A 26,890-nucleotide genomic window follows, 5' to 3' on the forward strand; every position below is an offset into this window, starting at 1 on the left:
CCCACACATGTAGGACGGTATGATGTTTTTACACACACAAACACCATGTATAGGGCTGGACACACACACACAAGCATGTGCATGGACACACACACACAGGAAGAGAGAAGACAGTGTAGAAGGACTGGAGACGGAGCAAACCAGGAGACAGGACATGTCTCTAGAGAGGAAAGCGGCACACGGATTTGTATGGGGGAGGGAGTTTCCTAGCCCTCGTGTTGTCCACACATTCTGTATACGGGCCCCCTGCCATAAGGGCCATTTATGACCCGCCTTCATTAAACCTCCAAACCAAAGCAACTAAATTCCATTTTAAACCCCAAATCTATTCTGCGCGAAGAAACAAACCTGTCATTCATCACTAACGTTGTGTCTACCTGGGGTTTCCCCCCTCGCAGGGCAGAAAGACTGCATTTCATCAGGGTCAAACATGCCCCAAACATGTCTTGGGGCCAAAAATGACCCTAAGACAGTCTCAGCACCCTAGTGGTGTACAGCTCTCATGGAAATACGAACAAAAACAATGTTTGACTTTTTTTCTAATGTTCGGGGGTCACTGTAGGAAAAGTCGTCAAATTTCAGGTTGAAAAAACTATATCATTTAGAGTCGTTTCTCTTCTGTTAAACACTGCTATGGGCCCCCTTCTGACCAGTAGACAACAGACGGGCTGAGAGATCCCGCGAGACTACAGTTGCCCGTGATTGGTGTCAGGGGTAGAGACCCGTTTGGGATTGGTCCGCTGCGTGGTCGTCATTTAATGTCTGTAAAAGGATTAGTGTCCTGTAAAGTGTGTCAAGTAAATAGGGGACTGGAGGCTCTCTCTCTCTCTCTCTCTCTCTCTCTCTCTCTCTCTCTCTCTCTCTCTCTCTCTCTCTCTCTCTCTCTCTCTCTCTCCTCTCTCTCTCTCTCTCTCTCTCTCTCTCTCTCTCCCCCCCCCCCTCTCTCTCTCCCCCCCCCTCTTGCTTCCCTATGCATCGCTCCGGTTTCTCGTGTACTTTGACAGGTGCCCAGATAAGGGGGACGGATTCGGGACCTCGCTAGGTCCAAACATCAGCCCCGACTGAGACAGAACTCACCAGAAAGAACCTATTTTCAGAGTGTTGGAAGACCCCGAGCCTGCCGTAGCTCTTTTTTTTAAAAAGGTCATCACACATTTTAACCAACAATAACTGATCCTTTTGGGGTGTGTGGGGGGGGGTAACCGTTTCGGGGCACACGGGGTTCTGCATTTCATAATGTGAAACTCAAAAACTGAAGAGGGGTGGATGAACGGATTGCCACGGTGATTTATTTTTTTCAAGAAAAGAAAATAAGAAAGGACTTTGTGTGTGTGTGTGTGTGTGCCAAATGTAACTGATGTATTATCCACATGATTCACTTAGTGGCCCACACACATCACACACTCACTGCTAACGATGACAAACGTTGCCCTGGGGTAAACTGACAGAAGTGTGTTACGTTACAGGGGAAAGATTAGATTTTCGGCGAACGCATCGCCCTGAGAAACGCTAAATTGCCCAGGGACAGTATGCTTCGTGTGGACAGGATTATATGGGAACCTTTAACTCTGCCATCTGCTCTGAAGTGACTCCCAATTAACACGGGGGAATTAACGGAGGGAATTGGGGTTTTGCTCTCAGCATGCCGAGTCACCAAATATCGTCATGTATTTTTCCGATCTGACTTCAACCTTGATTTTTTATCACAGGCAGGAATGAGAAATACCAAGGAAGGGGTGGACAGAAACAGAAAGGGGAACAGGGAACCCAGCAGGCAGCAGACTATATACAAGATGCTCAGCATGCATCAAAAAACTCATTTCCTCATCAATCATGCAGCCATCGCTCCACGTTCAGAGTCAGAATCTGTATCTGGCCTCAGGTTTTAGTGCTCCGGTTTTGAAACTAAGATCAGTGGATTGACGTGGACCGGACAGTGAATGCAACAATTCGTTAGCCTTGTGTAGTCCCGGCAGCAAGAAAATACAACACAGTGCCAATTAAATTCAATCCTCTTGACCAATGGCACACAAATACAAGCATGACAACACACACTCCCACTTTCTCTCCCTTTCTCTCTCTCTCTCTCTCTCTCTCTCTCTCTCTCTCTCTCTCTCTCTCTCTCTCTCTCTCTCTCTCTCTCTCTCTCTCTCACACACACACACACAAAGAGAGAAAATTACATCCCGTGACTCAGCATGAAGGTGGGTGGGGGTGGCACCAGCTGGACAATGGAGCGGGACTTGACCTCTTCACAGAGGATGTGACCTTTGAGGTCAAAGGAAAGATGAAGTGTGTCATACCATGGAGAGTGGCAGGGGCCCCTGCACCCAAAATGGTAACACATTTCACCTAAAGTCGGTAGTGTTGTAAGTGTTATAGAGCCTCAGAAGAATCAGACCTTTCACAGGAGTTTTCCTGACACAGGGTAGGTTTTCATCAGTTCGGATATATTAATGCATGGAATAGCTGTATTTGTCCATACCATATGGACGGTATTGAAGTGCTGTGTGTGCGTCCCTGGCTACAAACAACCTCGTCTTCTCTGGTGGGGCAGCCACACTGCGTACTTTATTTTGGAATTGATTTTGTGATGAGCCACTTTTATAATTTTGTCATCTTTTCTGGTTTAATCATATTGTAAGAGAATAAAGTTTTCTGTGAGGGATTAGTGACCAAATACAAGTTTGGCATAGTTCCCCATGATGGGAAAATTACATTAAAATTCACCCTGACAGGCATCCTCTCATTGTTAAAACCTGAAAGAAGCTACTCCGCACTTGTGACTTTTTTGTAATTGCATATATGATAATGAGTTAAGTTTAGCTGAAGAGTCTAATAACATGAAAGACGAACGCTGATAAAGATGAATTAAAATGTTTACCTAAGCCACGTGTACAGTGGCTCTATCGCGCCTATCCGATTATAAGCATGATGTGAGCCGAGGATACAATTGTCAATAGTTGGGTCATATTGCCAGGTTAGAAACAGCACTCCAGTCATTTAAAACTAGGAACTAAAATATGAAACAAAACATAATCTTGATAATCATATCAACATTGCTTTATGATATTGTAACGTGCATGGATAAGAAGACACGCTGGCCGTTGGCTAGCGGATCCGACCCTTTAGTCGAGCGGTTAGCGATGCCTCCCGCGGTGCGGGCGATTCGGGTTCGCCTCCCGGCCGCGGCAGTTCCTGTGGTTACGTTGTCCCCCGAATTCGCTACAATATCGTTTCTGACATATTGTAGCGAATTCGGGCGGCCGCGGCAGTTCCTGTGGTTACGTTGTCCCCCGAATTCGCTACAATATCGTTTCTGACATATTGTAGCGAATTCGGGCGGCCGCGGCGGTTCCTGTGGTTGCGTTGTCCCCCGAATTCGCTACAATATTCCGGTTTCTTATTGAAATGAATATTTTGATTAAAAAATTGTCAAGACTAATTTTTCAGGTCGAGTAAGCGTTAATCCAGCTTGTTTGACAGTACTGATGGAGTCACTGGAAGAAAAAAAAAGCCAAAAAAAAGAAACGCTGAACAAAATAGAAAGTTTATCTTAAGCTATTTTGAACGAAAAACACTTCGTCGAAATCTGTGTAGACTCTGACCATCGAATTTGAAGCCATTCACCGCCACGGGCAATTGTATGTAGGATAAAGATAACGTTTAAATGTCAAACGGCAAATCACTTTTCAGGGAAATTAGTAAGCTAAATAGCAAACCATGAAACAACACCATTTATTTTCCCGGGTTTACATTCGTGAGCTTTTTCCATTTGGAAGAGACGCCATTCCCTCACTTCTAGAACAATTTCGGCTCTTCTTTCCATTCGTTCTCGCTCGATCCCAAAAAGTACTATTTGGCCTTCTGATGCAATACCTGGCGGAGGAATAAACTCGCTGTGGGGAGAAGGACGGCGGAGCTTCGCCTCGTTGCTTGGATACGAACGTGGTAGCTGGGAAGGGGGTGGGGGGGTCGAGCGCAGCCGCAGATCCTTCTCCTGAGTTAAGACGCGCTTTTCACCTCCGGCGGACATGTTGGCTCAAGAGGCGCGGCGCGGCGCAGTTGCCACAGACCGACGCTTCCTGCCGGAGCCGGAATGTCGCACGGTTTCTCCGCTCTGACGCTCGTCGGCAGCCTCTCGTCCGGCGCCATTTCTGTCCGGCGTCCATGATACGTGACGCTGCTGCGGCGGATTCCGGAGCCCCAGCTCGGAACGGCAGCGGGACAGAAGTGACCGCTCCCCCCTCCTGCTCCCTCTCTACTTCAGCTGACGGCAGGTAAGGGGGCGAAATCGGGGGCAAAGTTCCGTTGTTTTCGCGAGCTCGCCTTTCGCTCGGCCGGCCGGTTGGCGCTATAGCGCGACACCGGGGACGCACAGTTTCGAAGGGGAAACGTCTGACGGTCGGCGGTACAGCCTTGCCGGGGACAGCCGCTCCCCCCTCACCCCACCCCACCCGCCTTCGCTTCTGCTCGCAACAACCGCTTTCACGTTATCGCGAACCGCCTCGGCTAGCTAAGCGGTTTGAGGACGACGAATGTGACGCTTACGTAACGCGCTCGTCAAGCGGCGGACGCGTCTCGAAAGTGTCGCGGCTCTGGCTCCGCAGGACCGCCGCTAACCTTAGTCGTCTTGCCGTCGACTCGCTTTGGCTAAACCGGGCTGTCAGTGTTGCACTTCACCTGCGCTCCGAGCGGGCCTCGCAGAATCCAAGTTGTGGTCGCGGTAACCACCGCCACTACCGCCCCCCTCCACCCCCCCACCCCCCGATCGCCCGTGGGTCGACGTTATATCGTGAAGAGAGCGTCGGCATGCGAGATGTCGTCGGACGGGATTCCTCCCGGCCGGCAGTTTGGCTAACGAGCTAGCTTGGCTAAAGGTCGGCGGCCCGGCTAACCTTGCCCGTCCGCCCCGCGGTCGGTGCGAGGAGCCTGCCGCGCGTGTCGCCCGTCAACGAGCCTTAGCCGTTGCGGTGGTCTGCCCCTCGTGAGGCAGCTGACAGAGCTCTTGTTTTGGCGAAAGTGTGGCGACTAACGTCGGCTAAGCGGCGCGGTAGCCCGTCAGTGGGGAAACGGCGATGCGCTCGTCTCCCGGGTGCCGTTAGCCAACGTCGCAGAACGTCAATTAACTCTGCGCTGGGCTGCTCGGCGTCGCACACATGGCCCGGTCTAGTGCGCGTGGTGGGATGGCTAAAGTTCTGTTTGAGCACGCTCCAGTTCCAGTGTGGGGGGGGGGGTACGGCGTGCACAAGAAATAAAAGAGGGTTTGAAGGTTGTTGTCACTGGTCAGCCATGTTAAGCAATTATCGAGAAAGCTGACCTTTAAGTGAGACTGTGCAAGTGATCAACGCAATGAAAACCGTGTTTTTGCCCCGAACTGGCTTGACTTTTTTCTTTCTTTCTTTTTGTTTTTAATTGACGTGCTCATGTGCTGTCAAGTTTGTTAACCGTTCACCTTTGACGTCTACCCCCGTTAAAAAAAAAAATGCCACGATTGAGTGACAAGAGGGAGAGCCAATGAAAGCGGCGCCGCCTCCATTTGCTCCTCACGCTGGTTCCCTAATCCGCTGCTGCCGTATGAAACATGCGTTTGACAGCGAGCGTCCTTTTAACAGCCCGGCGCTTGCACACAGTCGTATCACTGGCTGGACAAGTGTGCCGTATAGGAGGAGTTTCTGCAGTATAGGTAGTGTTAAAAACCGGCCTGGCCCTTTTGAGGGCCTGTTCTCGACCGCCTCAGCTGTCACTTATGTCTGCGTTTTCATTGCATTTACTCAACGGCAGGGCCCTTCCGAAGACTGACTTGCATAACTTAGATTTCTTTTACATACCTGCCCCGTATATCTTAGAAGCCAGTTTCTCATCTGAAGTATTCTGAGTAAAACACTACTGTTAAATCAAGCCACTTGCTGGACCGAGTTACTGCTGGAAGTCGGCTCGTTGCTAATTCCTGGCTGAATCCTGAGACCATGATCTCTGAGGAGACCAATTAACAATGTATAAACCATCCATTAGGACAAAGAGAACATTTCTGTGCATTGCAATATTGGAGATCTACAAAGGTTGTTTTTTTTATCCTCTTGTTTTTAGAATGAAGGAAAATAACCCGTATTGCAAGGTGGTTTTCAGGAATTAGGCTTGTATCTTGCCATCATGACTTGAATGAGACCTTTGAATAAAATTCAATTTGGATAACTTTTTTTTTTAACACTGAAAACATTTCAGAAAAACTGAATATTTGTTTTCTTTGTTTTAGGTTTTGCCGGTGAAGTAAGACGCAGCTCCAAAATGGACCTCTCTGAGTGAGATGCAAACACAACTTGTGTTTTACAGAAAAGCTGATCTCTTTTATCAGCATAAGCCATGCCTGATGAGTAAAGTCTCCATTTGCTACAAGCAATAAAAAAAAAAAAAGCAAAAAAAATCCCACATGCCTCCCCATGTAGAGCCACTTCAGTGTGTCCTGCTGGAGTGATCCTGCCCTTCCTTTCCAAATAGGTTCTTCCTTGTCCTCTTCCCACATTCTTCCTCACTGACCCGAATATAGTAACTACCTGTCATAATGCCACTTCACCTGAAAATGGCCAACACCTGAGGTCTCATGCGTCCAGTGAGCACCGATTCAGACGGTCCTGCTCCTCCTGAAAACCTCTCTTGCCCCTACCCAACAGTGGGCCCCCTGTCTTCCTCAGAGATGTCCCTGCTCCAGTCCTTGGGTCCAGTGCAAAGCTGGCTTGGCCAGGAGCTGGAGAAGTGCGGGATTGATGCTATGATTTACACCCGTTATGTCCTCAGCCTTCTCCTGCATGACAGTTATGATTATGACCTACAGGACCAGGTGGGTTCCAACTACCATTAAAACGACTTCTGACAGTGGGTAGTGTAAAACTTAGCACATTTTTGATATGTTACTCATTGTTTTGTATTGTGAAATTGGTGGCCATGTGACCACAATCGGCCTATTTTTCAGCTTGATTGCCCATAACTGGTAACCGGCCGGTCAGTCTCAGCTATATCTGATTCTGTGCTGTGCAAATCTACCTGTGTGTAAATTTGACCTGAACCATCGTAGCACGATGGTTCACGCCGCGCACACAGCGGCACAGAGTAACGTCACAGCCACACAAACGCATGCTAAAACATGTCTTCCAAAACTGTCGTTAACTTTGGGAAAATAAAACATGTTGGATAAAGTGGGCTGTACTGCAATTCAAATTCAGTTGGATTTTATTTGTACAAAAAAAGCACTTTTTCCAGTAAACCGGAGCACTGTTTTTTTTTTAGATTTGTTTTGAGAGAAGGTCATGTAACCTGGTGCAGTTTTGGAGAAAATGTAAAAGTTATTTAATAGTTTTATCATGAACAACATTTCCATTAAAGAAAAGTTACAAAATGTTTGCATGCTGTCAATCATAGTTCTCGGTGGGAAAAATGGGGGGGAAAAAAGCAAGTGGCAGGTCAAACTTTTAAAAAATTGGAATCAGCCAAGAAAAGTGCAATCAGTGCATCTCTACTTGTTATCATAGTTGGCCAGTCAGACTTTTACAGTCTGACTGGCCAACTCATTGTTTTTACCAGGGATGCACTGATACTGGTTTCGGATATCGGGTCGATACCAGGAAATGGAGTATTGGTATCAAGAGATTTCTCTCAAGACTACCATAAGCCATGGTCATATGTCATACATATGTCATGAATTAAAGCAAATTTGTTTGATTTCCTTTGGTACATGGAAGCCAGTATGTCTTTAATGGTGAAAAAAAATGATTTTGTCTTATTTTGCCAACTGACCCCACACTAATGGTCTAAATGTGCACTGTTCAACAAAACTGATGAATCAGATGGGGGTACTCAGTTTTTTTTTTTGTTTTTTTTTTTTGGCCAGTACATTTGTTAGTATATGCAGTAAAACGGTGAGATCAGTGTATCCCTAGTTTTAACATCATTCCACTGTTGGCATGGGCTAATTTGGCCTTGCTTTAATTTCTTTTAATAATCTGAACATTTCGTATGAACATCTCCCTTTGAGTTGTTCAAGTCTATATCATGTCACGTAATAGGATTGACATCACAATTTTGTTATTCTACCTTTTCCTATGTTTTGCCATTGGTTTGTTTCACAGTTGAATATTCAGTGTGTGACTGTTGTTGACAGGAAAATGACATCTTCTTGGGTTGGGAAAGGGGAACTGGGAAGAAATGGGGCAAGAATAAGAAGAAAGGAGGGACAGACCTAAGTCTAGAGGAAATGAAGAAGCAAGCCGCTGTGCAATGCCTGCGTTCTGCATCTGATGAAGTAAGTCCCCATAGATTTGCAATAAAGTGATTAAATGAATTTAATGTCTGGTAAGTGTTACTGACATTTTGTATTTTCCTGTGAAGTTTGGTCTTTTCCTAATGGTGTTCATCAAATTTAGTCAACCATTTTCTCTTTGAACCATGGATTTTTATTTATCCATTGAAGGGGGAATTATATGATGTGCCCATCTTAATTTTGAATAAATCAATTAGAATGCAGAAAGCAGGCCCTATGAAATCTGTTTTTTTTCCTTTTCTTAATTTGGTTTTATTTTTTCCCCGTTTTCCATTTTCGGAGTTATTTTTTTAATTCGGCTTTTTGTCTTTTTACCCCTTTATATTACCACAAAATTTTTGTAATCATCTCCAATAATAAAAACAGATGGAAAATGGCGTTTTTAGTTCATTTGAATCAAAGCGCTTGCAAGAGATAAGAGTATGAATTAGCATCTTTTCATCACCAGTGAGCACATTCTCATCCTACAGCATCATATGTCAAACACTTTTGCCAGTGTCAGTATATAATGCGCAAGGTATCCTTTCATGTCTGTATAGCAACCTTAACCCTAAAATCAACTGCTCTCTAAACGTAACCATTACCTAACCTGTATGTCAATAATATTCATTAAGCTGAACCACCCTTGGAGAAAAACTGTTAGTGCGAGCTAAGAAAGCTTTAGGCATCCAATACTGCCACAACAGGTTTAATATTGGAGTCTATCAAACATCCGGCACATCTCTACAGACGTGAGAGGCTACCTTATTCTTATTCTTAGTCTCCCCTGAATTTAGCCATTAATGTTGTTATTTTTGGTGTTGTCTTCTGTGTTGTCTTTTTACAATTTTTTTTTTCTCTATCACAAATCAAACCCACGTGCATGTGCTGACGTGTGCATATTGTAATGTGCACACTCACGCGTAAAGACAAGTGTGACAGGGTTTCTGCAAGGGAGAACAATGGATGGTTCAAGGACAAATTACTTTAACTTCCTATTACATGAACACATTTTGTTATAATCTCCCCCCAAATCTCTAAATTCATTGCACTTAGGTGTTTATATCTGAAAATCTGAAATTTGTTTTTATGTCTCCATTTTGTGATTCTGTCCATGTTTTCTGCATCATGGAAATCAATTGCTGTGTCAGCAAATTATTGCTGACTATACCTTTTTGGGGGAAATGCAGTCATGTCGATATTAATTGCATAAATCAGGGCAAATGGTCATTGCGTGAAGCCAAGCCCATGTGAAAGGACAAAACATTTGGACAAGACCTTCATAGTCAGGGCATGGTCATCATGTGACCCCCTTGCACCAGTCACCTCATTTTGCCAGGTTGCCACATCACTGTTTTGTCTTCACTGACAAGGTTGTATTAAGGTTAGCTTTAAAGTTTTGTTTTGCAAACATAAACAATACTGTTCTCAGTATAATTTATGCTCTTGTGGAGATGTCTTTGCCATGTTAGCATTTGTACCAAAAACCTAGATAGTATGTCATGTTCTTTTTGTGATTCAAGTTGGAGGAATTTGCTGAATATCTCTTTTATGGCTAAAAGTAGTATGTAAGACAGGCAGAGAGTGAGAAGACGGCGTAGAGCTGGAGGGTGTGCAGGGGGAAGGGTATGTGAGGCAGAGGAGTGTGAGCTCCTCTCTGGGGACTGGACGCTGCGGTCTATTTTTTAACCAGCGCACACTGCACGAGATTGCAGCAGAGCCGGTTGACAGTCAGCTGATCAGCACTAGCACAATGATGCAAGAGGAAGCACAGGGCAGGGGATAAAACTTTGCTTTGCTTTCACTGGACGGCATGGTAAGGTATTGTTTTCTGGAAGGGTGAGCAGCAAATCTGTTGAGCCAAAAGATTCTGGACAGGCTGGTTCCTAGAATTAGTTATACTATGGGTTGCTATCCTCTTGAATGCATTTGCTCTAATGTTGATTCGATCAAACTTGATCAAAGCAGGCATTTGGTTGTCTTACCATTTTGCAGAGCTCTTTTTTTTTACATGTGACTGTAGCTTTTTTCCTTTTAGTGCAATATACTACTCAGTTTATGGAAGGCAGTAGGTTCCACAAAGTATGTGTTAAAGGTTTCAGAGGTATTAAAATGACAAAGTGAGTCAGTCATTAGTTCTTCGTGCTTTCTCCTCGCTAAACTTAAATTTATAATAGAGCATGTCTGGGCTCTTACAAGTCAGTTGGTTTGACTTCTGTAAACCCTAGGCCTTCCTTTTATTTATTTCTGTTTCACAGAGTTCAAGGGTTATGATGGAAACATTGTGGTCATACATCAGGCTACTGGATGTTTTTGCCAGACTCTAGTAGTGAAATTGGGTATATCACCCTAAACATTTAGTAGAAGATACACCACAAGGCCAAAGTATGTGGACACCCCTTCTAATTAGTGAGTTTGGCTATTTCAGCCACATCCATTGCTAACATGTACATGAAATCAAGCACACAGCCATGCAATCTCCATAGACAAACACTGGCCAAAGAATGGATCATATTGAAGAGTTCAGTGACTTTCAATGTGGCACTGGCATAGGATGCTGACTTTCCAACAAGTCAGTTGGTCAAATTTCTGCCCTGCTGCATCTGCCCGGTCAACTGTAAGTACTGTTATTGTGAAGTGGAATCGTCTAGGAGCAACAACAGCTCAGCCGTGAAGTGGTAGGACACACAAGGCTCACAGAATGGGACCACCAAGTGCTGAAAGTCTTAACGCATAAAACTTGTCTGTCCTTGGTTGCAACATGCACTACCAAGTTCATAACTGCCTCTAGAAGCAACGTCGGCTCCAGAACTGTTCGTCATGAGCTTCATGAAATGGGTTTCCATGGCTGAGCAGCTGCACCCAAGCCTAAGATCACCATTTGTAATGCCAAGCATCAGCTGGAGTGGTGTAAATCACACTGCCAATGGACTCTGAAGCAGTGGAAAGGTGTTCTCTGGAGTGATGAATCACACTTCAATATCTGGCACTCTGACTGACCAATCTGGGTTTGGTGGATGCCAGGAGAACGCTAACTGCCCAAATGCATAATGCCAACAGTAAATTTTAGAGGAGGAATAATGGTCTGGCACAGTTTTTCATGGTTTGGGCTTGGTCTCTTAGTTCCAGTGAAGGGAAATTTTAATGCTACAGCATTACAGTGATATTCTAGAGAGTTGTGTGCTTCCAACTCTGTGGCAGCAGTTTTGGGAAGGTACTTCCCTGTTTGAGCATGACAATGCCCCCCATGCTCAAAGCGAGGTCCATAAAGCCACTTGAAAGCCACTTAATTTGACATTGTATTCTTACAATTAATTTGTTCTCTGCAATTTAACCCATCTATTGTATAGGAGCAGTGGGCAGCTGCAGCGCCCGGGGACCAACTCCAGTTCTTCTTTCCATTACCTTGGTCAGGGGCACAGACAGGAGTATTAACACTAATATGCATGTCTTTTTTGATGGTGGGAGGAAACCCACGCAGACATGGGGAGAACATGCAAGCTCCACACACAACGGACCTGGGACAGCCGGGAGTTCGAACCGATGACCATGCTGTGAGGCAACAACCACTGGGCCACTGTGCGGCATGGTTTGCTGAGTTTGGTGTGGAAGAACTTAACCGGCCTGCACAGTGCTGTGACCTCAACCCCATCCAACACCTTTGGGATGAATTGGCAGGTTGACTGTGAGCCAGGCCTTCTCACCAACATTGCCCGACCTCACTAATGGTCTTGTGGCTAAATGGGAGTGAATCCCCGCAGCGGTGTTCCAAAATACAGTGGAAAGCTTACCGTGTGGAGGCTGTTACAGCAGAAAAGGGGGACCAACTCCATATTAATGCCCATAGTTTTTGAATGAGATGTTCAGCAAGCACATATGAGTGTGATGTTTGGGTGTCCACATACTTTTGGCCATGTTGGTATGTCAGTAAAGACTACAGAGGCTTACACTATACAGCCTAACTTGTACAATATGTGATGATACTAAAATTTGTTAATATCTACAACGTTGCAGTTTAAAGCTGAAATCTGGCTTTTCTCTGTAATAAATTGTTTTGTCCATCTGGACCAGGGAGCTTAGTTACAAAATACTAACCGCTATCCTTACCTTGTTTGGAGATACTCCAGTCTCTGTGTAACGCCGTTGATGTTTTTTGGTCAGGTTGCACCAACTGGTGCAGTGGTAAACATGTTCGTCTTGGAAACCACTCCAGCACGAAAAATATTGAAACATGATGCTGATGTGGTAATGCTTCTGTTGGATAAATGATCAATATTACTGTACAACAGTGTTATTTACAACTATATATGTATTTTGATGAAGTTTGTAATACATTAGACTGCCTGCATTTGCTTAGATTCGAGGATTCGAGTCACAGACTGCATCTTTAAACAAAACGAGATTTATTTTTTTTATCACATGCATTTAAGTAGATAAGGTACCTTGGTATTGATTACGTTTTTGTATTTATTATTTACAGCTTTATTTAATTTTATTTTCAGAGCATTTTGTTATTGGTAGCATATGGGGGAATATAGGTAAACGGGAAAATTGTTTCATTGTTGTATTCGTTCCCTACAGAACTCTGGAATTGAGAGTCTGGTTGAGGAGCTCTGCTCCAAACTCAAGGACATCCAAAACAAGCAGAAAGGTTTGGTTCATTTAGTTCACAGTGTTCATATCTAAGCTTTTGAATCCAAACAATAAATAATCTTTTTTATTTAATGTCGTCATAATACAATGTCTTTACAGAAGAAAAACAGATAAGGAGAAAATCTGATGGTTCTCAGTCTCCAGAACGAGCCGAGTCCCCCTCTTCAAAGGATCAGGTGGAAATGTAAGTTGCATCCTGATCAGTTTCTCTCTCTAAATTTAAACATTTGTAAATTGTGGGCTCCATAGCTGATCCATTTAAGCAATACTATCACTAACATATTTCAATGAACATTTCCTCTTGTTGTCGCTTTAGGTATTATGAAGCTTTTCCTCCTTTGTCTGAGAAACCTGTTTGTCTCCAAGAGATCATGACGGTGTGGAACAAGGCTAAGGCCTGTCCATACTCTAGTTCATCCTCCTCTGCAGCTCCACAGACCAGCACAGACACATCCTCCCCGAAAGATTGCAACAGTGAGGGTGAGATAGCGAAGGAGAGGAACCTCGAGGCAAGTGGTTCAACCACTGTGGCAGCCAATGAAAGAGCTCAGCAACGACGAAGTAAGAAGGAGAAAGAAAACCGGTACCATGCTGGTGCAACAGGGGAAGAGAGGTCTACTATACATTCAAAAAGACAGACGAGGCACAGATCCGAGGGCAAGTATCGTCCCCGCTCCTGGTCTTCTGGTTCCAGTGAGGCGGGCTCATGCGGGAACCTAGGTGACTCAAAATCGTCAAGCAGTAAGGTCGTTAGAATCAGGCACAAGTCCAGGGAGGCAGGAAAGAGTAAGAGAGGGCGTAACAGCGGGCAGGTGAAGCTTGCTCTAAAGGTCATTGACAAAGAGGAGCGAAGGAATACAGGAGGAAGCAGCAGTAGTGCCGCCGGAGGCCCTGCCAAACAACCACAGATTTACAAAAAGGGGAAGAGGCCGTTGAAAGAAATTCGTAAAGATCCAGGCTGGGTGGAAGCCAAAGAGCCCGGAGTTGAGGTCAGAAACAAAAATGAGTATATGGAGGAGCCTCTTTGGTACACAGAACCCATCACAGAGTATTTTGTACCTTTCAGCAGCAGACAAAGCAAGCTGGAAACAAAATACCGAAGCAAGGTGGACTCTCCTGATGGCTTCTCCCTGTCCACCAACTTGGAGAGGCTACCTGAGAGAATACAAGGCATCTGCTTTGCTGGTGAGAACTACCAGAGAACGTACCTAGCTGCAGGCTCATTTGTAGATGGGCACTTTGTAGAAGGGCCAGGTGAAGCAGAAGATGAATCTGCTGAATTCACTGGGACCTCAAGCTGCCCTCAGCCAGAGGATAATAGAGATTTAGATGACGAGCATCTGTCTGAATTTACTCACTTCTATGAAGTTGATATTTATCAATCCATATTGGATACTAGTGCCTCAGACTCGATACAAGAGAGTCGGATCTTGAGCATGATTCGGCGGAAAAGCAAAGAGCAAAGAGACCTCGAGGCAGAATGTTGTTTAGTGTTAGATGGCCTTGAGCTGCAAGGGGAAAGTGCAATAAGGGTAGACTCGCAAGAAGCTTCAGGATCTGTTGGTTTCTTAATGCAAGATCTTGAGAACATGGCTCAAGTCTGGGGATGCTACTCACCCTCTAGCTCTGAAGATATCGACGGAGAAAGCTTCATAGGAGACTCTCCTGTTCGGTGTTCCCCCCTTCTTGACAGTGTTTCGTTCACTCTGAGCAAGCTATCTGGAAACCTGGATGAGCCACATCCTCCTGAATCCACCAGTGAACCACCGGGTTTGAACTCATCCTGCTTCTCTCTTTTTGAGCTACAGTATGATAGTCCCAGTTTTCCTTTTCCATGCGACTCAGTCACCATTGGTCATGAAAACAACACAGATTCAAGTAGCTGTCTTGATCCGCATTCTAATAAACAGTCTCGTTTGCTAATATGGACCAAAAATAGTGCCTTTGATGAAACTGAACACTGTTCTAACCTGTCAACGCGAACCTGCAGTCCTTGGTCACATTCGGAGGGGACGCGTTCAGACAATGAGCAAGGAAATGTTCAAACGGAGGATCCTGCTCATATTGGTAGTGAAGAGATTAATTGTATTATTCCTCCTCTTGCTGGTATTTATCTAGATGATGATATCCTTGATTTATTTCAGGAGGATACTGGCCTTCCGTGTGAGGAAGTCAGTGTTAGCACAGCGTCTAATCGGACCTTCACCAAGAAATCTAAGTTGGAATCCATTTGTGGCATAGCATTGGAAGAGGATGAGAGTAAACAGTACAACACTGGCATGTTTTCAGACAACACAAACCAAGAGAGTGATGGTTACAGCTCAGGGATAATTAAGGACATTTGGACTGCGATAGGAGATGGTGATTCTGTGATGTCACTGCAAGGAGCGGAAAAGCCAGCTGAGGGGCTCTTCTCAGATGAGTCGAGCAATTACCACTGTAGCTGTCTTGAGGTCCAGGCAGAAGGAGATCCAGTTCAGGTACCTCAGAAAAAGGCAGTGCAGAGGTCAGAGTATCACCTTTGGGAAGGCAAGAAAGAGGAGCAGGGTCTGGCCAAAAACAAGCTCTCAAAGACAGATGGTGCAGGGGACTATATGACTCCGTCCAAGCCCTGGGAAATAAACCCTGACAAGGACAATACATCATTTATCCTAGGAGGGGTATATGGAGAGCTGAAGACATCAAGTGGCGATAAGAGCTGGGCTGTTGTGCCGCCTCGTGAAACACGAGGAAACCTGTTGCAGTGTGCTGCTGCAGCCGCATCCGCCTCCAGCTCAGATATGGTTACTATCACTGGCACAGATGTGTTCATGAACACTGGTAGCTGCTTTGCCCCTGGGCATAGGCCCCTATGGAGGCCCCTTGTTTCCTTTGGGCAGAGCGACCAGGCAATTAGAGGAGGGGGAGACAGACTGAATAAGGGATTTTCTTTCATCTTCCATGAAGATTTACTTGGATCCTACGGAAGCTTTCCCAGTGAGGAGCAAGCCTTAGGATACCCGTTCACGTCCTTCAACCTAAACAATCCCTTCTCCCAAGTCCTTCATGTTGAGTGTTCTTTTGAGCCTGAAGACATTGCTTCATTCAGCCCAGGGTTCAAGCCTAAATCTATATTGTGCTCGGACTCTGAGAATGAAGCCCTTCATCCGCGAATATATGGCATCAACAGGACGCAGTACAGGGCCATCCGCATCTCCCCCAGGACTCATTTCCGACCGATATCAGCCTCAGAGCTCTCTCCTTGTGGGGGGAGTGATTCAGAGGTTGAGTCTGACAAAGACGACATGAGTTTTCCCGTCCTGGCTCCACTAGATGTCTTTGATGATCCTCAGGCAGACCTCAAACCTTTGGAGGAAGATGCAGAGTGTGAGGGCCCTTATTACGGGAAGTCAGAACTGGAATCTGGTAAATTCTTACCCAGATTAAAGAAGTCTGGCATGGAGAAGAGTGCCCAGACCTCTCTGGATTCACAGGAGGGTTCTAGTGCCCTCATGCCAATTGCTGAGCAAGAGGTTTGCTTGGACTGCAAAAAAGAGGGAGCCACATTGGCTGCAAGAGGGCAGATGGACATCCCAGTTGGCAAGATTCAGAAGGACGATTTTCCAGGTGAAAAGGAGACCTGCTTATGTGTACCAACGGGTCAGATGCCCAAGTATGGGGTTGCCTGTGACTTTGGAGATGTTCCGGAGGTGAGGAATGATCAAACTTTGATTTTTTAAGCTTTGTTCAGAATGTGAGCACTTAAAACAAAAGTGAGGAACTCTGAACTGTTTTTTTTTTATTATTATTATTATTTGTCTTGTCTAGTTCCCTCTATTGAACATAAGTGAACAGGGAACTGTCCAGCAAGATGTTTGCTGGTGGCAGAACACACTCTGTTCCCCCCCTTTCCCTGGATCTCAGTGTACAGGTAAACGCAGATTAATATCCTTGATCTTTACTTTGCAAAACTTTTTTTTTATTTTGTGTAATACTAAATATGAGGGATATAGGGTGTAGTTCCTTTTCTCAAGTGCGCCAAACTGTTTAACATGTGAGCACAGTTCTTAGTAAGCCATTTGCACAAATGTTTTTCGTAAAGCAATATTAGAATGAAGTATCATTTAGTCAGTACAATTTATTGTGATTGGTCTTGGTTAATCCTGTTTTAATGTGTTGATAAAAATTAGGGGTTTCCCCCCTTTTCCTCCCCAATTGTATCTGGCCAATTACCCCACTCTTCCGAGCCGCCCTGATCTCTGCTCCACCCCCTTTGCCGATCCGGGGAGGGCTGCAGACTACCACGTGCCTCTTCCGATACATGTGGAGTTGCCAACCGCTTCTTTTCACCTGACAGTGGGGAGTTTCACCAGGGGGACGTAGCGCGTGGGAGGATCACGCTATCCCCCCCCCCCCCCCGTTACCCCTCCCCCCCAAACAGGCGCCCCGACCGACCAGAGGAGGCGCTAGTGCAGTGACCAGGACACATACCCGCATCCGACTTCCCACCCGCATACACAGCCAATTGTGTCTGTAGGGACGCCGGAGGTAACATGGGGATTCAAGCCACCGATCCCCGTGTTGGTAGGCAACGGAATAGACCATCACACCACACGGATGCCCCTTGAGATAGAATTTTTATCAACACGTTAAAAATGAGACGTACATCCCAGTTTTTAAACACCTTGCTCGAGCGAAAATGTTATTTGGTGTGATATGTTGTTTTTACAGGGAGCAGCAACATTTGAACGCTCCACTTTTAAAGAGGACACCCGTCGTTGAGAGGAAAGTGCATCTCCTTTGTGTGACTGGACCTCTACCAGCAAAGATTAGGGGTACCTCAGAGTTGAGACATGTACCATAGGCTACTGTTCTGAGGAGACACCCCCCCAAAAACCCACTCCTAACCCTGCTGATTTTTATTTACTAACTTAACCCTTGTGTAATCAAAAATCAGACCGACAAAAAAGTGAGTGAAAACTCATGAAATAGGTTCTCCATGTCTTGGCACGATGCTGATTGTGGAGTTGCATTTTTAGGTTTCTTTCATTTGATTCTTCTCCACATTGGTCTTCATTCAAGACTCGCAGTTAGGTATAAGGGACAATCTTCTGTTCTATCTGTCAGTTTTCTTCCCAACTAATTTGCTTTTGACTAGGATACTGATAGTTGGTGTTCGAATGGTTGTGCATGTGTGTTCGTCCAACTAGTCACAGCCCTCCTAGTTTAACCTGCAGCAGTGTCACCTACTTGTATGCAGCAGTTCATGATGTTGTGTGGAACAACTGCTATTGCGTCCTCTATTTTCAGTTTTCTGTTCATAAAGTCGGGATAAAGCTTGCGAGGTTGTGTTTGAGTTGTACAGTAGAAGGGTGTGAGAGTTAATTTACACGGCTCGGATGCCTTTCTGAATGTGAAGTAGAGAATGTGTGCAGCTTTATTCTAAATTTTGTGAATTCCCCAAGTGTGATAAGCTATTTTCAATTAATCTGATTTTGAATGGTGATAGTCTTTCAAAAGCTAGTAGTAGACATAGTCTGATTTGTGAGGCAAAAATTTAAAAAAAATAAATACACCAAAAAAAGGAAATCATAAGTTTTGTTGATTTACAAAAAACAAAAAAAAATACTAAAAAATCTTTAAATTGCAATGCTGTAATACAGCAAAGGAAGAAAAGTTTGCGTTTTGTGGGTAAAAAAAAAAACTACAGACAGCGAAGTGGTGCATTTGAATGACCCTTTTTATTTCTACGGTACAAACAATTGGTGCTACGAACACAAATCTTATATATTTTTTTTCTTTTGGAAGTTGCAGCTCCATATGAAGGCTGTTCTGAGTAGATGCCTAGTTCTGTTTGTGGTCCGGTCGGGATCCATTAATAGCTTGTGTGGAAAAGAAGAAAAAAAACGTTTGGCTGATCACAGTTCCTGCCTAATGAGGCTTGATTTTCCTTTAATAAAACTTTTAACTCCTTAGTCGTTGTGGGGCCTGTAACACATCAGAACCTAAAATACTTCCAGGTATTTTGATCACGTTTTCACACATTTCTTTCAGTCGATAGTTAAAGAGTCTCCAAGTAGGAAGTTAAAGGCGGCACTTGCTGAAAGTAGCTTTTTATTTAACAGCCCAGAAGCAGCGAAGCAAGTGTGTAACCAGTCAAACAGACATGATTTCACTAAGGTACTTTTTTTTTTCTTTTTGAGGTGTTTTATTTTTGTTTACAATATAGCCTGTCTCTGTGCGTGTGTGTGTGCGTGCGTGTGTGTGTGCGTGTGTGCGTGCGTTAAATTTATGAAGACACTGGTTTGGAATGGGTGTGCCAGAACTTTATCTCAGAATTGTGAATGTATGGAAAACATTCATTTACAAAATTAACACACATTTACACATAACTGCATTTGTGTTAAATTACAAGTGCACCTGGACAAATTGGTAATATCAGAAAACCCCTTGTGTGTAGTCGGATTAACTACTTTTTGTGGCCTGTGCATTGAACCTTCAGTTTCAGTTATTGCACCCCCATGTCAGCATTTCTTGTCGTTCAAGCCTCAGTTTACCATTTCTCGCTTTTGCCCATTTAACCCGGAACAGGCTGTTCAAATGTCAAGGCACATTTTGTCAGCAATGGGCACAGACTTCCCATAATGCACTGTCGCAGGTGAAGGTGTCTCCATTTTGAACATCACAGCTGAAATAATCCCCTTATTTAATACTCTTGCGTGTTCTGTAAGCGTTTGAATCTCATGGCAGTTGGGGGTCTGTAGTGTCTGCCCCCCCCCCTAGCTAAATATTTTGAGTGTTGTGTCAACATGAATGAAAGGAAATTCAGACTTCAGGGTTTCTCCCATCTCTCTCTCTCTCTTTTTTTTTTTTTTTTTTTTGACAGTTGTCAGACACTCAGGAATCCTTTAATACAAGCAGACAACAGAACCTAAACACATCTGTGACAGTGCATTCATGCAACATCTTAAGCCGATCACAGAGCCGAGCGGCGGCCGCTCACTTTTCTCAAAGTTAATGAGATGACTATAATTTTAGAGGTAGTTTTAGCGCAAACCAAGCCATTGTAGATTGCATAAGCAAACGTGCCAGGGACATCGAGGGTCCTCAACCCTATGCAATACTTTGGCACATGTGGATTTAAACACTCAAAGTGTAAATGGAGAAAAACTCACTCAGTTTATTTTGCATGTACATTACTTTTGATCGAGAGACAGCTGAGAGGGAAAAGCGAATGTCTCTAACAAAGTAGCATGCAACCATCACACTCCATCTCTTTACGTTGGACCCTTTATAAGATTTTCTTTTTCTCAGTGCAAGAGGTTAAAAGCGGTGATTGACAGGAAACATTTGTGACTGAGTGTGCATCTGGGGTTGTGTGTATATCTGTTTTGTGAACGTGTGTAAGACACTTGGTCACAAAAGGAACTCGGATGAGAGTCGAATGGAGTGCATCACACCTCTCACCCCATTTTCTTCTTCCGTCGTTGGGATGTGCTTTAAAAACACGTCTGGCGAGGCAGTGCGTTGGGTGAGGATATGCGTTAGGACGGACGTTGAAGGGCTCTGTAAACAGCGTGGAGTTTTGATTGCACTGTGGTCTGAAGAACATATCCTGCACTGAAAACTTTTGAGTTTTCCTCGTCTTTTCATTCCGTAGATGATCCCCTTTCACCCCCCCCTCCCCTCCCCCCCGTCAATCTCCATCTGTCCCAAGATGTTCTGATTTCATGTACACCTTGAGTAAATTATTTTGTTTCATTGTGGAGTTTCTTAACATCTAATAAAGGAATAAACCACAAATGCCTGTCGTTATTTTCTAGTGTTTGACATAAATGCAGTCCACACTTTGTGTGAAAATATTTCTATAACTGGTGACACATCTATATATACACACACACTTTGAAGGCAGTGTAACAGTTGTGCAATCCCTGGTAATGCCCACCAGAGGGCAGCATGATGATACAGTTAATATTTTGCTACAGACTAAACGCTGTTGACTATAGTAAACTTATTAACACGCACGCTTGTATGATTACAAGTGTTCTTGTGTAGTGAAGAGTATAGGCTCACTGCGACCTCTATTGGCCTTTACAAAATGATCTTGCTGTGGAATGGCGTTACCTTAAGTCGTGCCCAAATTTCGTATGTAGTCTTTATTCTGGAAATCGTGGAATTCTTACGATGGTGCAAATATTAAAAAAAAAATCAAGCCAAGTATGAATAACTTGACACGTAACGTGTTTTTAAGAAACTCGGCTGAAAAAGGGGAGTTTTCCTCAGCTGGTACAGGACATGCTTTCCGGCACTAAAAGTTGTGGACAGAACGTGCAGATGTGATTTATTTTGCTGGAGTCGCGCTTACTCGGCAGCTGATATGTAATTTGCGATAATTAGCCTCCCAATTCATAAACTCTTCCATTTAGACTCCATTACCGGACGGCACATTTACATAAATCCGTAGTAAATTACGGACCGCTGTCCATCCACCCGTTATCCAAGGCGGGGAGGCTCTTGCCTGTTTCCTAAGTCAACGCGTGTGGAGGCGCCGCCGGGCTCCGGCTCGCAGGGGGGGGGGGAGGTTGATGACGCCTCTCGGGGCCGACAGGTGAACGCGTCGATGACGTCAGACATTCTTGGCTCGATAACTCCTCCCCCCGCCCGCCCCATCATTTAAGTTTTGTTTTTAAAATGGCGGCGGAAGCGTCGTCACAGGTACGCGGATGACAAGCGAATAAACTTCGCGAGTGTTTTCCTCAGTTCGCGTCACGGAGGGGAGTATCGCAATATTATTTAATTCGTTTTATTATTGTTTTGGGGGGTTTGTGTTTGGTTTTTTTTGCGGCGTTACAGTACAGTCTGACAACAAAAACAAACGACAAAAATTTTTATCTTTCGCTTTGTGAGCGAGCTCGGTTACCGCTTGAGGAAGCGCCGGCTAATTCAAAGCGTTTCGGGGACCGGGAGGAAGGGGAGGGAGAGGGGAGGAGAGAGGAGGACAAGTGCGCTTGGCGAGAGAGAGAGAGAGTCCCGTTCACATGGCAGTTCCGGACCCGTCATGCCGGCGTTAAAACGATTTGGGACCCGTTCTCGGAAATGACACGCCGCCTTCGCTCGTCGATGGGCTCCGAGGAGCTGCGCTGAGGAGACGCGGGTAGCGGTAGGAGAGGCTGTCGGAACGTCGTCATGGACCTCTCCAGCCCGCAGCCTGCCCACCTGTAGCATCTCCAGACATGGCCCACACCACGGAGCGGAGAGGGAGCCCATGCGGTAGGCGACTCACACACCTGCTGTACTGTACCCCTGTAGACACCTGCCGTACCCCTGTAGACACCTGCCGTACCCCTGTAGACACCTGCCGTACTGTACCCCTGTAGACACCTGCCGTACTGTACCCCTGTAGACACCTGCCGTACTGTACCCCTGTAGACACCTGCCGTTCCCCTGTAGACACCTGCCATACCCCCGTAGACACCTGCCGTACCCCCCGTTTCCCCAACGGCTATAGGATGTGTTTCGTTGTGTCGTACCCGGAGAGGTGCACTTTCCCAATCGCGAACAAGGCAAAAGTGCCAAAACTACCGGGGAAGTAGTGCGGGGGGGGGGAGCCTCGACCCGAGCCGCTGCACCGGGGGTCCCCCCCATTCATGATTCGCGCGTGGAAGTAATTTCGAGTTTTCGTATTGACTCTGAAAATTGAAAATCGGTGACACTCCAAGTGACCCATTCGGGTTTTCCGGTCTTTTGCAAAGGGTGGGTCGAGCGTGCAGGCACATTTGAAGGCGTGCGGGGGACATTTGAAATGCTGTTCAGATCCCGCACGACGGGATTATTCAACAGGCGTGTGAAACCGTGCACTGGCAAAGCCCTAAGCATGCACCCTCCGTTTCGTGCGCTTCCACGTGCCCTCGGTTTCGTGTGTTTCATGTGCCATAAAAGCGTCAATGCATAATAAGGATCCTCATCGTGGTAAGTATGCAAACTCTTCCAAGCATCCTCTGCTCCGCAGAGGCCCTTTCCACAATATGTAAAAACAACCTGTGGCGCTGTGTTGGAGGGGGTGGAGGGTGGGGGGGGGTCTGCCAGGCTCACATGACAACCTCCTGGTTAGGGTTTAGAGCTAAGACCTTGGCTTTGTTCTTCGACCATTTGGAGAGCTCAGAACTTTAATTCAGATTTTTTTGGAAGTAAATAAATCTTTAATCGCACTTGTTTGGTTGCACGGACGCGGCTTGTTTCGTGTATATGTTTTTAAAGGACTCGTCAGCTTTATGTTTCTGGAATGGTGCTGTTGCTATGGTGCCATGGTCACGTCAGACTTAAAGTTCAATCAAACAGATAATAAACCGGGTCTTCGCACTGCAAATGCGCAGTGTTGCCTCACAGAAGCTGTGCCTGACAGCTTTTTGCTATTACACTCCTCCTTAGGCTCTCACCGGGTCTTATTTAAGAGCCATGGCACATTTATGATAATCCAGGGGCACTGTCAGGGATTTTGGGCCCCATGAAAATATCACATTGTGGAATAGAAAGATGTATTGCATTCTATTATCTTTTGGGGCTGTGGGTACCACTGTGACGGATCCTTTCAGACAAGTGACTTGGTTCCATGCAACAATCCAAATTGACACCACCTTTGGCTTGTGCTCGGAAGAGCATCTCTGATTGTCTGTTTTAGTATCTAAAATTAGATTACGCTCGCATTCTTCAAAGGGATTCTGTCTTTCTCTCGAGCTAGATAACGAAGGGTTTTCGGATTTTTCTTCCTCCGTAGAGTTCTCTAACTACAGAGGTATAAAGTTGATCAGCCACAGCATGAAGATATGGGAAAGAGTAATAGAAGCTAGGTTAAGAGGAGAGGTGATGATCAGCAGCAGCAGTATGGTTTCATGCCAGGAAACAGCACCACAGATGTGATGTTTGCTTTGAGAATGTTGATGGAGAAGTATAGAGAAGGTCAGGAGTTACACTGTGTCGTTTTGGATTTAGAGAAAGCATACGACAGGGTGCCGAGAGAGGAGGTGTGGTATTGTATGAGGAAGTCAGGAGCGGCAGAGAAGTATGTAGGAGTGGTGCAGGATACGTATGGGGGAAGTGTGACAGTGGTGAGGTGTGGGGTTGGAATGACAGATGGGTTCAAGGTGGAGGTGAGATTACATCAAGGATCGGCTTTCAGCCCTTTCTTGTTTGCAAGGGTGATGGGCAGGTTGACGGACGCGATCAGGCAGGAGTCTCTGTGGACTATGATGTTCGCGGATGACATTGTGATCTGTAGCGAGAATAGGGAGCAGGTTGAGCAGAACCTGCAGAGGTGGAGGTATGCACTGGAGAGAAGAGGAATGAAAGTCAGTAGGAGTGTTCCTAATCCTGTCCTTCTTTGTGAAGGACAGGATTAGGAACGAGTATATTAGAGGGACAGTTTAGGTTGGACGGTTTAGAGACAAAGCAAGAGAGGCAAGATTGAGATGGTTTGGACATGTGTGGAGGAGAGATGCTGGGTATACTGGGAGAAGGATGCTGAATATGGAGCTGCCAGGGAAGAGTAGAAGAGGAAGGCCAAAGAGGAGGTTTATGGATGTGGTGAGGGAGGACGTGCAGGTGGCTGGTGGGACAGAGGAAGATGCAGAGATGGAAACAGATGATCTGCTGTGGCGACCCCTTAACGGGAGCAGCCAAGAGTAGTAGTTCTTCCGCAGAGTTCTCAGCAAAAAAAACCCAAAGTCATATAGTTATAAGGTAGCTGTAGCGTGGCTCCTGAGCTGATTATGAAAGGTGGCTCTGTTCTCGGCCTGCTGGAGACTTGGACATATCAGTATATCAGTGTCGGCTCCAGTTGCAGCCTAGTTACTACTGGATCATCTTACACCTCTCTGTGCGTCCAGGCCTATTGTCTGTCTTGTCTTATGCACTGGCCCGTAAGGAGGAATTTTTGAAAAATTAATACCAAACAAATAATTTATTTCATAGATTTGTTGTTCAACTGAGGTATATAAAATCATCTAATTCACCAAGCATTCCTCACAACCCAAATTACCTTTTAGGACATTTGCCATTTTAATCTTAAATGGCATTTTGTTTGTAAATGCTGGTCAGTATTCTGGTGGTTGGTAAATTCAATCTAAATTAAGGTTCCGAATTGGACCTTTTAATGAGGATCGATTTTGCTTTCAAAAGCACAAAAGGAGAGCTGATTTCTGCAAAAAATGTGGACGAATCAGGTCACTGCTCCACCCCCTCTGCCGATCCGGGGGAGGGAGGGCTGCAGACTACCACATGCCTCCTCCAATACATGTGGAGTCACCAGCCGCTTCTTTTCACCTGACAGTGAGGAGTTTCACCAGGGGGGCGTAGCGCGTGGGAGAATCACGCTATTCCCCCCAGTCCCCCCCCGCCTGAACAGGCGCCCCGACTGACCAGAGGAGGCGCTAGTGCAGAGACCAGGACACATACCCACATCCAGCTTCCCACCCGCAGACACGGCCAATTGTGTCTGTAGGGACGCCCGACCAAGCCGGAGGCAACACGGGGCTTCGAAACGCCGATCCCCGTGTTGGTAGGTGACAGGATAGACCGCCACCCGGACGCCCCAGTGTGGAGGAATCTTAACAAATGATCCGGTGATACTTTTAAATTGAAACATTCCGCTGTCGAAAGAATCTTCAGAAATCAACATGCTGTTGTTAGCATTGGGTAAAAGTAGAAAACCTGGGGGGGGGGGAAGCCCTCTGGACATCTCTGGCTATGGTCAAACTGCAGCCGTAACTGTCAATTCTCATTCATCACTCGCATGCATTTTTTTTCATTTTTATTTATTTCTTTTAAAATCTGATATCAGTGCTGACAGACCTCCATCCTGAAAACACTTGCATGCACAAACAAATGGGGGCAAATGATGTCTTGTGTCCTTGCTCAGCTGTTTCTTCCCAACACGTGTCCGTCTAACTGACCCAAATCTGCTCGAAATTATGATGGATGTAAAACCTTTGCTCTCTTTCCAATGACTTCCATCAGCATCAAGAGATTCCAACTCCCCACCCCAACTAATTTCTAATGAAATCTCGACGACTTCCCAATACGCTGTCTGTTGCATGCTTTTAGCGTTGTCAGTCCTCGACGTTACAGCGTTGGCCTTCCTAAGGGTCTGTCAATCAGGACAGAGCATTTCCTCGTTACAAGAGTCGGTGTCTGAACACACGGGCAGTTAATTTGCATCATCTCATCTCATCTCATCTCATCTTCAGCCGCTTTTCCGGGGTCGGGTCGCGGTGGCAGCAAGCTAAATAGGGCACTCCAGACGTCCCTCTCCCCAGCAACGCCCTCCAGCTCCTCCTGGGGGATCCCAAGGTGTTCCCAGGCCAGATTGGACATGTAGTCCCTCCAGCGAGTTCTGGGTCTACCCTGGGTCTCCTCCCAGTTGGCCGTGCCCGGTAAACCCCCAACGGAAGGCGCACAGGAGGCGTCCTAATCAGATGCCCGAACCACCTCAACTGGCTCCTTTCGATGCGAAGGAGCAGCGGCTCTACTCCGAGCTCTCTCCGGATGTCCGAGCTCCTCACCCTATCTCTAAGGCGGAGCCCAGACACCCTAGGGAGGAAACTCATTTCAGCTGCTTGTATCCGCTATCTCACCCTTTCGATCACTACCCAAAGCTCATGACCATAGGTGAGGATTGGAATGAAGATTGACTGGTAAATTGAGAGAGCTTTGCCTTCCGGCTCAGCTCCCTCTTCACCACAACGGTCCGGTTAAACGTCCGCATTACTGCTGATGCTGCACTAATCCGCCTGTCAATCTCCCGCTCCATCCTACCCTCACTCGTGAACAAGACCCCGAGATACTTGAACTCCTTCACTCGGGGCAGCAACTCATCCCCAACCCGGAGGGAGCAATCCACCATTTTCCGGTCGAGAACCATGGCCTCAGACTCGGAGGTTGCTGACTCTCATCCCTAAAAAAAAAAACCAA

At 45.8% G+C, this 26,890-nt stretch overlaps 2 protein-coding genes across 3 annotated transcripts in view; both read left to right on the forward strand.

Annotated features, from left to right (window-relative positions):
• Nucleotides 1-3,791: 3,791 nt before the first annotated feature.
• Nucleotides 3,792-20,716, forward strand: kiaa0232 (KIAA0232 ortholog). 2 transcript variants are annotated; one of them, XM_056300416.1, is made up of 8 exons: nt 3,792-4,280; nt 6,257-6,838; nt 8,156-8,296; nt 12,875-12,944; nt 13,046-13,130; nt 13,263-16,635; nt 16,754-16,856; nt 17,657-20,716. In XM_056300416.1, the coding sequence occupies exons 2-8, from the start codon at nt 6,602-6,604 to the stop codon at nt 17,671-17,673; spliced, it is 4,026 nt and encodes a 1,341-aa protein (XP_056156391.1). In that variant the 5' UTR covers nt 3,792-4,280; nt 6,257-6,601; the 3' UTR covers nt 17,674-20,716. The 2 variants fall into 2 exon arrangements, with proteins under 2 accessions (XP_056156391.1, XP_056156392.1); XM_056300417.1 differs by lacking the exon at nt 16,754-16,856.
• Nucleotides 20,717-21,850: 1,134 nt separating this feature from the next.
• tbc1d14 (TBC1 domain family, member 14) overlaps nt 21,851-26,890 on the forward strand; it is a 53,644-nt gene continuing 48,604 nt past the window's right edge. Inside the window, 1 exon segment of the mRNA XM_056300222.1 lies at nt 21,851-22,195. Coding sequence (XP_056156197.1) covers nt 22,159-22,195 — 37 coding nt within the window. The 5' untranslated portion in view covers nt 21,851-22,158.

This window comes from Lampris incognitus, chromosome 20 (assembly GCF_029633865.1).
Source record: "Lampris incognitus isolate fLamInc1 chromosome 20, fLamInc1.hap2, whole genome shotgun sequence".
NCBI lineage: Eukaryota > Metazoa > Chordata > Actinopteri > Lampriformes > Lampridae > Lampris > Lampris incognitus.

What these genes read in the sequence shown, in the direction of transcription:
- kiaa0232 (XM_056300416.1), top strand. Translation starts at nt 6,602, where the DNA reads ATGCGTCCAGTGAGCACCGATTCAGACGGTCCTGCTCCTCCTGAAAAC. An exon ending in CATCCAAAACAAGCAGAAAG is followed by an intron (nt 12,945 to 13,045) that starts GTTTGGTTCATT and finishes ATGTCTTTACAG; the next exon opens with AAGAAAAACAGATAAGGAGA. An exon ending in ACTTTGGAGATGTTCCGGAG is followed by an intron (nt 16,636 to 16,753) that starts GTGAGGAATGAT and finishes TGTCTTGTCTAG; the next exon opens with TTCCCTCTATTGAACATAAG.